Source organism: Chondrus crispus, genomic scaffold (assembly GCF_000350225.1).
Source record: "Chondrus crispus Stackhouse genomic scaffold, scaffold_59, whole genome shotgun sequence".
Lineage (NCBI taxonomy): Eukaryota > Rhodophyta > Florideophyceae > Gigartinales > Gigartinaceae > Chondrus > Chondrus crispus.
The window spans coordinates 154,807-167,049 of NW_005178559.1; the positions used below are offsets into that span (position 1 = coordinate 154,807).

The 12,243-nt window shown below is 53.2% G+C and overlaps 6 protein-coding genes; 2 read left to right on the forward strand and 4 right to left on the reverse strand.

Moving 5' to 3' along the window:
- Positions 1-283: 283 nt before the first annotated feature.
- On the forward strand, positions 284-745 carry CHC_T00007016001 (hypothetical protein). XM_005710390.1 is given in 2 exon segments: positions 284-694; positions 695-745. The coding sequence occupies 1 exon segment, from the start codon at positions 284-286 to the stop codon at positions 692-694; it is 411 nt and encodes a 136-aa protein (XP_005710447.1). The 3' UTR covers positions 695-745.
- Positions 746-4,552: 3,807 nt separating this feature from the next.
- CHC_T00007017001 (hypothetical protein) lies at positions 4,553-5,378 on the reverse strand. XM_005710391.1 is given in 4 exon segments: positions 4,553-4,855; positions 4,856-4,957; positions 5,048-5,171; positions 5,254-5,378. The coding sequence occupies 3 exon segments, from the start codon at positions 5,376-5,378 to the stop codon at positions 4,856-4,858; spliced, it is 351 nt and encodes a 116-aa protein (XP_005710448.1). The 3' UTR covers positions 4,553-4,855.
- A 48-nt stretch (positions 5,379-5,426) lies between these two features.
- CHC_T00007018001 (hypothetical protein) lies at positions 5,427-5,798 on the reverse strand. Its single transcript, XM_005710392.1, has one exon. It carries the CDS (start codon positions 5,796-5,798, stop codon positions 5,427-5,429), a length of 372 nt encoding a protein of 123 aa, XP_005710449.1.
- A 2,015-nt stretch (positions 5,799-7,813) lies between these two features.
- CHC_T00007019001 (hypothetical protein) lies at positions 7,814-8,754 on the reverse strand. XM_005710393.1 is given in 2 exon segments: positions 7,814-8,214; positions 8,215-8,754. The coding sequence occupies 1 exon segment, from the start codon at positions 8,752-8,754 to the stop codon at positions 8,215-8,217; it is 540 nt and encodes a 179-aa protein (XP_005710450.1). The 3' UTR covers positions 7,814-8,214.
- A 21-nt stretch (positions 8,755-8,775) lies between these two features.
- CHC_T00007020001 (hypothetical protein) lies at positions 8,776-10,158 on the forward strand. XM_005710394.1 is given in 2 exon segments: positions 8,776-10,056; positions 10,057-10,158. The coding sequence occupies 1 exon segment, from the start codon at positions 8,776-8,778 to the stop codon at positions 10,054-10,056; it is 1,281 nt and encodes a 426-aa protein (XP_005710451.1). The 3' UTR covers positions 10,057-10,158.
- Positions 10,159-10,160: 2 nt separating this feature from the next.
- CHC_T00007021001 (hypothetical protein) lies at positions 10,161-11,879 on the reverse strand. Its single transcript, XM_005710395.1, has one exon. The coding sequence runs from the start codon at positions 11,877-11,879 to the stop codon at positions 10,161-10,163; it is 1,719 nt and encodes a 572-aa protein (XP_005710452.1).
- Positions 11,880-12,243: the final 364 nt, after the last annotated feature.

The following is a 12,243-nucleotide window of genomic DNA, read 5'->3' on the forward strand; positions in this document are numbered from 1 at the left end:
CGCGCCCCCGCCGCCAACCTCGACCCGCAGGACTCGCACTCCGTCCTGCAGAGCTCCATCCCCGACCCCGCCCTCGTCCAGAGGCACATTTACGAGCAGATGTTCCAGGCCCGTGTGCGTGACGCCTGGCCCCCGCATATTGAGCAATCGCGCGTCGATGCTACCGAGCACGTCAACCACATCTACGCCCGCGTGTGCGCGGCCGACGGCATTGGCCTCGCCGCTATGATGCGCCCTCCTGGCCCCACGGAAATCACCACCCACGCCACAGACCTCGCCCCAAATGCTACTGCCAAGGAGAAGACCCTCAGTCTGGAGGCGTTGCTGGAAAGTAGGAATACCGCCCCGCAACGCCCGACGAAGACTATTAGCCAGATGCCGCTTGCGAGAACCGCCTCTACGAGTACCCCGCTCATGTCCGTGCGCTCCAATTCCATGGGCGAGATTATCGACCGCCCGAAGCTCCCTATCTGATCGTCCGACCTCGCCACTCACATACTGCAAATCCAGTCACGATCCACCACCACCACTTTTTACGCGGCAAACTAAGAACCAAGCAGGGCAACGCCTGGCCCTGTTACATATGTGCTTCATTTTAACATCATGGGAGCAGAGTTTTGACCCAAACTTAAACAGGGCAATGCCGTCGACGCTCTGGCACAATATGCTACAGTACAACAAACCTTATTGCTAACTATGTATCAAACTATACTGTACACAAATTGACATGTGCACACATGACCAACCCCTAGTTCCTCCCCGCCCCCCCGCCCCCCCGCCCCCCCCCATTGCCACTGCCCTTTCGCACGTAAATGCGGGCCACGCAGGACGGTGATTTTTGTTTTGGTGGCGCGTTGGCCGAGCGTCGAACTTGGTTCTGGATGGAACCACAGTTGCACACTTCCCCCCCTCATTTGTGTACAAGTTCTTGCCCGATATCGTGCATCCCCTCGATACCACTGTCAAAGAACAATCCACTTACCATCCCTAAATATGCGTTTCGCGCGAGGCGCATCAGCGCGCGGCGAACCAACTCCCGTCTTAACCACTTTTGTTACTCCACCCTCCGAGGTCTTCTTTGCCGGAGCCCTATCCGACCTCTCACCGCTATCGGCGGATACGGCATGTCCCAGTTGCCTTGCAATAGAGTCAAACATACCATCCGCTTCCCTTCCTTCACTGCCCTCAGTACCCATCCCCGAGTTGCCCGTGCTTCTACCGGACACCTGCGACTTGTAGCTGCGTAACTCGTCGAGAAGCAGCATGGACCAGAAATGGAATGAGGAGAGCAAGTCTTTCGAGTTCTTCTCATTCCGCCGGACGACAGCCGTCACGTCATCCAACTGCAACTGCAAGGCAGCGACTCTGCAACGCAACTCGGCAAACGACTCTCCATGAGTGCTGCCATCCATATCAATTTCGTTGCCCAGGTAGCAACCAACGTCCCTAGAGCTCTGGCTAGCGACCTCGGCTAACAAGCCGGCCTTTCGCTCGTACAAGAGACGCATAGCGGCGGCGGCTCTGTCAATGTCCTTGCCGTCCCCCACGCGACCAACTTCAACAACCCAGGGATCGTTTGCGAGGAACATAACGCCTAGGACGTCGACCCATTTGCCAGCGCCACACCTTCTGATGGCCTCGACCAGCCCCGCGAGGAGGGAGACTGCGCCTGAGCCCAAGTCGGTGAGCGTGTCGGCCGTTGGCTGGAGGGTAAGCGCGGAGAGGGCATGGGGCGTGACGGCGGGGCGCCAGACGTGGCGCGCCCAGCGGTTGAGATGGTGGAGCACATGCGGCTGCGGGAGGGCACGGATGCCGTCGCCGAGAAGAAGGGTAGGGTCGACGTCCTGGTCAGAGGCTAGGGTGTTTAGCGCGATGGTGAGCCAGGCCGGCGAGGACAACATGGAGAAGGGAGAGGAGCCGAGTTAAGAAGCAGACGATTGACACATTGAAGCGACGGCGTCGATGTTAGGGATCCTTTCTAATGAGGGTGGGTAGGGTGAACGTAGAAAAGGAAACCACCGAAAAGAAGAACGCACGCGGCAGTTTCTCGTGAGTTTGTATGAATCTGCAATTACCGTACAATCCAAACCACGGAGCCATAATCTGGAGATTGTAATACAGAGCGGCATTGTACACGTGTATGGGGAGGACTATACTGTACACGCCATGCGTGTATGTATGAGTACTGTACCTTCCATCACTTGTCCACGACGGCAAACAAGAACGCCCTCACTACGTCCAACGCGCCTTCACAGCTAACGGCACTTCTATATTTGGCATATCAGCTGCGGTGTTACAAAAGGAATACTTTACGATTCGGCATCGTGCAGGTTGCGATGTAGTGCGGTATATCAAAAATCTGCCCAGATCAACTTCGTGTGTGAGCAAAGCAGTCGCAGTGTGCACATCAAAACTTCCTCCTTCAATTTGTGAGAATCGCCGAGTTGGCGACGGCAACAGCCTTTTTAAACTTCCATGTGAAGAAGTTGTTTACTTGCGCAACCGACTCTCACGGGCTCTCATGCATTTGTTTTTAAAACAACTGCGTGAGAGTCCGCTTGCGCAAACGTTCCATACATAGCAATGCATGTGGGCGTTCGCACGACAAGACAAAACAATAACGATTGTTTTAACATGCAGAACGAAGAAAAATGACTGCGATCAACAGGTATGATATTGTAAACGGTGCCGGATTCATACATACTGTAGCGTACGTATGAAGTTCTTACCATGAACGGCATCTGAACACAGAAGTCGAGCACACGGACCGGCTGGCAATGAGATGCCTTCATGCAGTATCGCTTAAATTTATTAGCCCCCTGCAGCCGTGCCTGTCGCGTTCTTCGGGACGTGCGGGCCGCACAGCGGCAAGCACGCGGTAAGCGTGAGGTCCTGCGCTTAAGACTTGGATTGAAGCTTCGCCGTCGGGGATTGCAGCATCGCCACGTTCTCACATGACCGACACTACTACGGCAGTTGTAGATACCTGCTTGTACCCTTTTGACGGATATCCCCGAAAATTCCTTCATCTTGCGCTCAGATTGATAGAGGCAAAGGGCACTGTTGAATACCCTCGTGCATCAACAAGTCCAACATTTGGACATCACATGATGGGTGCGCACCCGCCGCACCAAATATGTTACCCACATTTTTTTTTCTCGCTCCTTTGTTACTCCTACACGTGGTGCAGCCTTTCTTCCGACACACAGAGTGTCTTGTCCTTTTCCTTCATCTAGAGTCTATTGGAACTTTGTCCTCATATGAGAACACTATTCGACCTATTTTATTCTTGACTTCCGCTTCCTCGACAAGAAGAAAAATATACCCCCGCTACCATACTTGACGTCCGACTTGGGGACAGAAAGAACTCAATGAGAATTGCATGATGTTCTGCCTGGTCGATTTTAGATAAGTCTGGAAAAGAAGCTTTTTTACACCACCTTAAAACCGCATGTGAAATAACTTCGAAACCAAAAACGCCAGTTTAAAAATGGAACTAGTCACTCAATCTTCATTACATTCTTAATCTTTCGGCGTGTTCAAAGCTGCTATCCCAGTGTTCTGCAAGATGTTATTGCCGAAAACAAGCACGTCAAGGAAATAGTGTTCCAAGATAGATGTTTAAATGTTCAATTTAACTTTCACCTCACAGTTCTTGCCAGCAGTCTATACTACTCAGGTCTGCACCTCCGGCTCACACGGGCTGGGATACCGATGAACCGCACGTCAGGGGGAATGCCTACAAGCCTTGAAACGAGCCACAATTTGCGTGTGTCGCTCCTCTCGCATGAACGCTTCCGGTGCACTTTCCAGAACCCCGAGCTAGGTCGTGCGTTTCCCTTCGCCTTTGTATTTCCTTTCTTCAGGAGGCCGGGAGATGGCCAGCGACGAGGTGTTTGTCTGCAAACTAGAGGCGAGTGGGGCTGTAGCAAATCAATATTTTGTTGCTGACAGGATGGAAAAGAGCCGGCGTGAATGTAAAGAGGCATCAAGTTTGAGGGAAACGTGACAGACTTGGAAGCTGCCAATCTAAAGTTTTAACTTTTTCTTACGTCATCCAGTCAATACTCGTCATAGCAACGCTACGTACATCTGAAATGGAAGGCAAGCCCGGGGGAAGGCTCGTGATGCCTGGACGGGCCTGAACCTTCGAGTGTTTCCTGATGATAGCTGAAGCGTCGAGCTGGGGCCATGTCAGTCCTCTCCATGCTTCTTCACATCAAAAAGAGAAAGTACTGCGGCGGTGACAGATACGGATGGTAACAAGAAACGAGGAGAACGGGGAGGAAGAGACGGATTCGGCCATAGACGTCGCCGAGTAACGGAGTGCGAAGAAGAGATTGCACAATCAGGATGATGTACCTAGTGTGCTGTTCGGCGCCTATCCTCGGGTTGATCTTTGCTTGTCTCAAGTTGCAGCATCCCACTTGCAAAACAGTTTTCTGATGTTTTCTCAATAGAACTGGTCTAGCGGCAGAAGAGAGCGGACTGAGAATCTTTGCAATATCTATAGTCTCTGGATATACCCTTTGGTGAGACTTGAAATGTATGGTGAGTTTTGATGTTGAACGTTTACTAGCTCAATAGGACAGGCAGGATCCGGAAATTCATCAAAGACGAGTACAGTGGCGCTCTGCAAAGTAGCAGGTGTCGCAACTCGTATACAAACACGACGCCTTCCAGAAAGTGATGATATCGATCGACAGCGAATTTTGCTGATCGTCGATGAAGAAGTAGAGGTATGAACAACTCTACGCAGCAAGCGAAGTGCCCCAAATATGAAAACGCAATCCCGTTGTTGCGATGGGCAGAATGCGAAAATTCGAAGGTGTTTCTAAAGAGGAGACAACACGTCTCACTTCTGGACCTCGCGAATCCCGTATTTGGTTTGCATCTCTGTGATTTCCTTGTCCTTTTCTTTTATTGTCTCGGAGAGTTGTTTGACTGTATCTGTGAACTGGGCATGGGCGATGGCACAAGAAAGAATTAGTCAGAAACGAGCAGAAGGCATGAAGCGAAGGCGGTGCAAATAGGAAGATGAACATACGCGATCGCGATTCATGGTGAGCACGGGGAGCACATCAGCGACCTTCTTCTCGGCGAGGACGGGCCCGATCTGCTGCCAGCATCTCCTGTTGCCGTCGAGGCCGCTGAGCTGCTTGAGAACCAGTCTACAGGAGTGGAAATGGTGGACGCGTCAGACAGCGGTCGGGAGCACATGTGAATTGGACGGAAGCAGAAGGAGATGCATACTCGTGCTCGTTGCGGTCGCCGTCGACCTGGCCCAGCTTAGTGTAGAGGGCGTCGCCCTCCTGGCGCAGGCCCTGGTAGCGGCCGACAAGCTCCTTTTGCTGTTCCGGCGTGAGGTTTTCAGCCATTTCGGGGTGTAAGGGGGGGGGGGGGGTCAGGGAGGTGGCGACTTTTCGCTATGTGTAGGAGGTCGACCGGAGAAGAAGGGTACGAAGGGTGAGGCCCTGACTGGGGAGGCAATGTATGTTGTATGATTCAGGGCCAGTCCTAACAAAGGACTTTTTTCTCGTTTTTCCTTTCCCTCGCCCCGTTTTTATTGAGTTCTTCACTAAAATCGGAAGCACATTGCTGTAGTTTTTACTGTAATGCCATCCCATAGTTCCACTCCTCGGAAATGGAACAGAGTCTGGACGGTCTGCAGATCCATGCAGCATGGAAGGTACAGCAACGCCTCCTCGCGCATGCACATGGCCCAGTCTGACTCCCTGTAGCTCGACAAAAGCAAAGCTGGACGACGTGTTGCTATAATGAGGTCCCTCGATGTGCATGACCAAAACTGGGCTGGATTGAGATATGAAACGAAAGATATGGAAGGGATGGAGGGTGCGGGGAGAGACTGTGTCGGTGTCGATGTTAGGAGGATGACGCGGTGGCGGGGACAATAGCATGTCGGAGGATGTGTGTTGGTCACGGTACTGAGGAGGTGAGGAAGATGGTGGTGGGGCGTGGTGGTCGGGCGCGAGGTAGGGGTGGCGGGGAGGAGGGGACGTGGGGATTTTGGGGGGGAAGGGGGGGTGGCGGGGAGGGGACGTGGGGATATTGAGGGGAAGGGGGGTGGCGGGGAGGAGGGGACGTGGTCATATTTGGGGGGGAAGGGGGGTTGGTGGCGGGGGGGAGGGAGCGAGGGCGGGGTGGTTCACAGGAAAGGGATTTCGGCGAAGCCACTTCATCATCGATCATGAACTAGAGAGCAGCCTCCCCGGCTTCTCTCCATTTCATGATCGATGCCAAGGAGGCATTTGATTTCAAAAAGCTGAACTCTGGGTGCTGAACTCTGGATACCCTTCTGCCGTCCGGTGGTGCTCCGTTTCCTAAACAGAGTGTAAAATGCTAGCAAACGACTGTCGCAAATTTCACGTGGGCGTCGAGGCGGGGGAGGGCCGAGTTGTGCACATAAAATGGCGGGAGAAGGTACTGTGTCTGGTTTGTAATGTTGAGAGAACTAATGTTTTGATCTGCATGTGCTCGTATTTGGATTTAATTCCACCCTTTCATTGTACTGCAAGTGCCACTGCACCGCATCGAGTCCATGGAATTTTAGTAGTGTGCATATGGACTGGGTGTGGATTGGTACTGCCTTTAGCCAATGGATTTCGACCAGTTCGCAGAATTAACAAGCATTACAGTGGTTCTGTGTAGCATTCGTTGTGGCGTGCGATTAATTTAATGAAATGATCCGGCCAATAGCGTGACCGCAACTGGTTGAAGGAAAACAAAAGAAAAGAAAAGCGCCTGTTAGGACTGGCCCTCAGTCTGTTGTCCAGTGTCAAATTTATTTGGCCACGTGTACAGTAAATTTGCCCGTCCAGGTGGTCCCACTTGGACGGGTGGGACCACCTGGACGGGCAAATTAGTCTTTTCGCCTCCTGAGCAAGTCCCAGGACTTGCTCAGGAGGCGAAAAGAGTCCGCATGCTCACGTTCGACGCTGCCCGACGCACTTGAATACTGCTAGCGCTCGTCATCTTCCTTCTCCGCCTCTTCGCCGAACTTATATAGGAGTAAAATGCTCTCGGCATGCGACTATCAAAAAAAAAAATGAGCCAGCTCGAGGGATGCGGCCGGCGCAGATCAAACTGTGTCTATGTAGCCGCAGTCGTTTGAGTACACTTGTATACGTGGAAACGCATACGTGTACATGCACTCGCGGATGATGAACATGACCCATGCACGCGCGGGCGATGAACATAATGATCCAGTTCATCGAGCACGAGCAGCGTCTCCAGCCTCACGGCAGGGACGGCCATGCCTTACAAAGGTACTGCAGGCGTCCACTTTGGCCGTCCACTTTGGCTCGTCTTTCATGCGGACAGACGCCACGGCCGCGCTGTCCGTGCCCGGGACGTCGATAAGGTGTGCGGCTGCGGAACATCTCACGCGGCTCGCACCCGTCCCTGATACTATCCCTTCTGCAGTTCTTGACGATATCATCAACGAAGCTCTAGCTCAATCAACCGCGAAGTCAAGATCACCTTTATGGTGTGATATCTGTAAGAAGAAGAGAACGCCGAAGTCAACGGTGAGGGGCCTTGGAGAGACACTGGATGCAAGCGAGTGGGCTGTCATGCAGGGGGTTTAGGGGATTCGTAGAAGCTCCAATGCACTGTATACGCATTCGAATCGTCATTACAAACTCGCAGCTTGCTCTGCAGGAACGGTTTCACGGCACTAGCAAAGTCCTTGGTCTCAGCTCTCGCCTCCGTTGATCGACAATACCGCCAGCGACAATACCGCCAGCGCAGCCGATGCAGTATGCTCACCGGAAGGCACCCACGTCGCCTCGGACCAACTCCAACATCATTTATATGTACTTCAACGTGCAAAACCTGGAGACTGGATTGTATGTGATAAGGAGGTTAGGTGTGAAATAGAGCTTGTTCTGTACACGTGTACAGTCTACAGTACTTCCTTACAGAAACGGGCCTTACAGAAGGGAGCTTGTTTTGTACACGTGTACAGTCTACTTTCTTACAGAAACGGGCCTTACAGAAGTCGAACTTACATATCGAACGTGCAGTCTACACATGGCCACGTCCTCTCATCTGTGCGTCAGAGGTGCTGACTGGATTTGGATGAGATTGCGAGCTCTGCGATTCCTTCACTCCCTCACTCTTTGACAAAGAGTCTTTGTTAATAGGGAGCAAGACGGCAAGCCTTATCAAACACGCTCCCCCGCATGTGAGACGTCACCCGAATCCCCAATTCTCACGACTCCCGACTCGCAGCAACCCCTGACCGTACCTTGCTTCATGGACCTTGGTTTTGTGCCCACCGTCGTGTCGAGAGGCATTCTGCGATACCAGAGACTTTCCACCCGCTGCTTGTCGTCGCACCCTGCCCCATTTAACGTCCGCGTATCCCGCCGAGCGCGGGCCACGGTTCGGGCCACCGCCGATCCATCCTCGCTCCGCGGAAGCCGCCGTGTCATCACCACCCCGTTGTACTATGTCAATGCCTCGCCGCACATGGGCTCCGCCTATCCCACGATCGCCGCCGATGCCCTGTCGAGGTTCTATCGCATGGCCGGAGCGGAGCCTTTCTTCGTGACCGGGTGCGATGAGCACGGCGAAAAGGTCGCCGCGGCGGCGGCCAAGTCGTGCGGCGGCACCTGTCAAGTCGCGCAAATCCAGCAGTTTTGTGATGACGTTGCGACGGAGTTTGACAACCTGTGGCAGCAATTGTCCATTCAGCACGACAGTTTTGTGCGCACCACGAGCCCGAGACATGCCGCTGTTGTCAAGCAGTTCATGGAGCGCGTGTGGGACAACGGCGATATATACAAAAGCGTTTACGAGGGGTTGTACTGCACAGGGTGCGAAGAGTACAAGGACGAGAAGGATCTCTTGGAGGGTCTCGTCTGCCCGTCGCATCTCAAGCCGTGCTCCGATAGGAAGGAGGAGAACTACTTTTTCGCACTCTCCAAGTATCAACAAAAGCTCGAGGCTTTTCTAGAGGATAACCCCGACTTTGTCCTACCACAAGAGCGAAGAAACGAAGTTCTTGGGTGGGTCAAGAGCGGTCTCCGCGACTTTAGCGTTAGTCGAGCCAACAACCCGTGGGGAATTCCGGTTCCTCGGGATGAATCTCAGACCATCTATGTCTGGTTTGATGCCTTACTTGGATACGTAAGCGCTTTGCTGGAAGACGCGGATACACCTGATTTGGACACGGCACTTGCGAAAGGGTGGCCAGCAGATGTCCACATTATAGGAAAGGACATACTCCGCTTTCATGCCGTGTACTGGCCCGCCATGCTCATGTCAGCAGGCGTGCCGCTCCCGAAGAGGGTTATCGGTCACGGTTTTCTTACCAAAGATGGCATGAAGATGGGAAAAAGCCTGGGAAACACACTGGATCCAGTTGCTTTGGTGAATACCTACGGTGCCGATGCGGTGCGGTACTACTTTTTGAAAGCTGTCGATTTTGGGAGGGATGGCGACTTTTCCGAGCAGCGTTTCGTCGAAATTGTGAACGCGGACTTGGCAAACTCCCTCGGAAACCTGTTGAACAGGTCCTTGAATCTATTGAAGAAAAATTGTGGCGGTGTTTTGCCAATCTCTGCCGCGGACCTAGGACGCGATGAGGCATATGCGGAGGAAATGCAGCTTCGCCGAGTGTCCGCGAGTGCGACGGAAAACGCGTTTACTTCTTACGCAGACCTCGACTTTATGTCGGCATGTAACGAAGTCATGCGGATTTCGAATATAGCCAACATGTACATTGATCGTGTGGCGCCTTGGAAAAAGTTTAAGTCAGATGACATGGTCGAGGTGAGGGAGGCGGAAAGGTGTATAGTCAGCGTTTTGGAAGGATCTCGAATTGTTGCAGCTGGTTTAAGCCCTGTCGTGCCGGAGGTGTCCATGAAGATATATGAGGCGTTGGGATTTGCGGCAGACTACGCCTCGGGTCTTGATTGGGAGAAGGAAATGAGATGGGGCAAGCTGCCTGCCGGAATAGTGTTGGGGAAGCCAAAGCCTGTATTTCCGAGACTGGAGCTAGCAGTTAGGGAGGCAGTAGCTGTACCATAGTGCGTGCGTCGAAAAAGGCCCCAATTCGTATATATCGGCCCTGATCCTCAACTGCCCACTCTCTAAACGAGAATCCTGTTCCCAAGTGCACGGATACTTTTGCCTTACTCCACAAAAAGATCTTCCATAACTTCTCCGATTTCATCATGCGATAGGATGCGAACTGCGGCGGTGCCGTTTGTTCCCTCCAATCCAGTATCATCCATGACATCCATCTCTTCCGATACCCGAGATTTCTTCCACGGAATAGTTCCGACAACCTCGTTTCCATAAATCTCATCTAATTCTTCTCTTCCCCGCTTTCTCAAAGCCTGCGCAGCCTTCTCGCGCCGTGTTTCCACATAATCGCGGAACTTTTCTCCATCGTCAAACATCTGCTGTGCGCTTTCGCAATAGGCAAGCTCGTTCTGTCGTTCAAAATTGAGTGCACAGTCCTCGACCCAGTCCGTTGTGACTACATATGCAGTTCCGGAATGCATTGCGTCCATGCACTTTTGCGTGTCCGGCACTCGTTTTAGAGAAGTGATAACGTGCGTTGTTCTCCCGTGGACGAATTCCGAAGAGCAAGAGGCCCCCAGGCGAAGAGCAAGATTCCATTCCGGAACTGTTTCGGGGGCATCTTTCCTCGGTTTCAATCCACTGAAGGTGAGAACACAACCCGCTAGCACTTTCTTGCGAAATTCAGAGAGAATGTCTTTTACGTCTGCCGGTGATTGAAACTGCTGGCCCGCTGACTGTGCCTCAACTCCGTTGTGGGCCTTTCGCGATTTGCATCTATCGAAAAATTCTTTATGGCAGTCTTCGAGGACCTGTGCCAGTCGCAGGAGGTGGGATCTTGACTTTGGAGATGAGTCAGTTTCCCACCAACCTTTGGCAATGCTACGGAATTTCTCCACATTCGTCGCTTCGCCTGAGTGCCCATCAGGTTTAATGCTACGGGCCGACGTATCGCCATTCTCCTGCTCACTTTCTTTTGTCTCGTGGTCGTGAGCATTTGTTCTATCAGTTTCATGTATATTTGTTGCGGAGAGTTGCTTTTCAGGCTCGCTCGTTGCAGCTCCGACAGTCCCTTCGGAAGGGCCAACGGTTTGTGAGGGCCTTAATTCAAGTTGCGGCGGTGATAGCACGGTGATGGCCGTATCTTCAGGCGCAGTGGGGCTGTTCTTTGCAACGTCATTCGAATAATTGGGTGATTCCATGCCGCCCTCAGCGTGTCTAGCATCCGCTTCCTCCGGTTGCTGGACCTTGAGGCCAGTTGGTTGGAATGGAGAGTCGTTGGCAGGGCTATCAAGGTTGGCGTGTCGGTGATTGGAAATGTCGTTGCCGTTACCAATGGTGGTGGTGTTGTCAGAGTTAGTGGTTAGTGTGCCTTGAACAGCAGGGGGTTGTTGAGTATTGTCCGTACTTCCCCCGCTGGGCTTGTCCGCAAGTTGGTGTGCAGTTGGGTTGTGGTGCTCTGGTGGGGCGACGCGATCGTATGCCTCATGCATGCCAACCCAGAAATGGTAGGGCTGTGCACGAAGCAAGTTGGGCATATAAGGTTGGGTGGAATCGGAGAGCCACACATCCTCCCTGTCGTCAACTATGAGGGCCATGGAGTCGTCGCACGGAAAGAGGCGCTGGATATTTTTCTGGTTGCAGTTGCCCTCCGGAAAATCCTCGCGGCTTGTAATGCGGCCGCCAAAAAAGCGATTGTCGGGGTCAATGAGCTTTGCGACGCGATCGGCGTACAAGCGGCTGCCCATTGTATAAATGTGCAAGTTAAACTTGACGCGCAGGGTCTCTAAAAAATGGTTCAAGTTCGGCCTGACCTTGAGGTGCATGACGTGCGGATAGCGGAAGCCGCCTCTCGACGACGGGAGCGCGAACGAAGTGACGGAAGACAAGTCGGCGTCGGGGGGGGAATGGGCGAGCAGGGCGGCGGCGCGCGGGTCGTCGGTGGTGTGAACGAGGGTGTGGTCCAAGTCGAGGACGAGTGAGAGCTGATGTGCCTCGAACAGGCGTCGCGCGGCGCGCGACGACACGGACTGTGCCTCTGTGCGCGTGACGGACAGGGCGGCGCTGTATGCGACGGGCTGTCGCGAGGCGGCGTGCGGAGCGGCGGAGAAGAGGGTTTCCTCCTCGCCGCACACGGCGCAGAGGCCGTTGAAGACGACGCTGTGTGTGCAAAACTCGAGGTCTGCGACG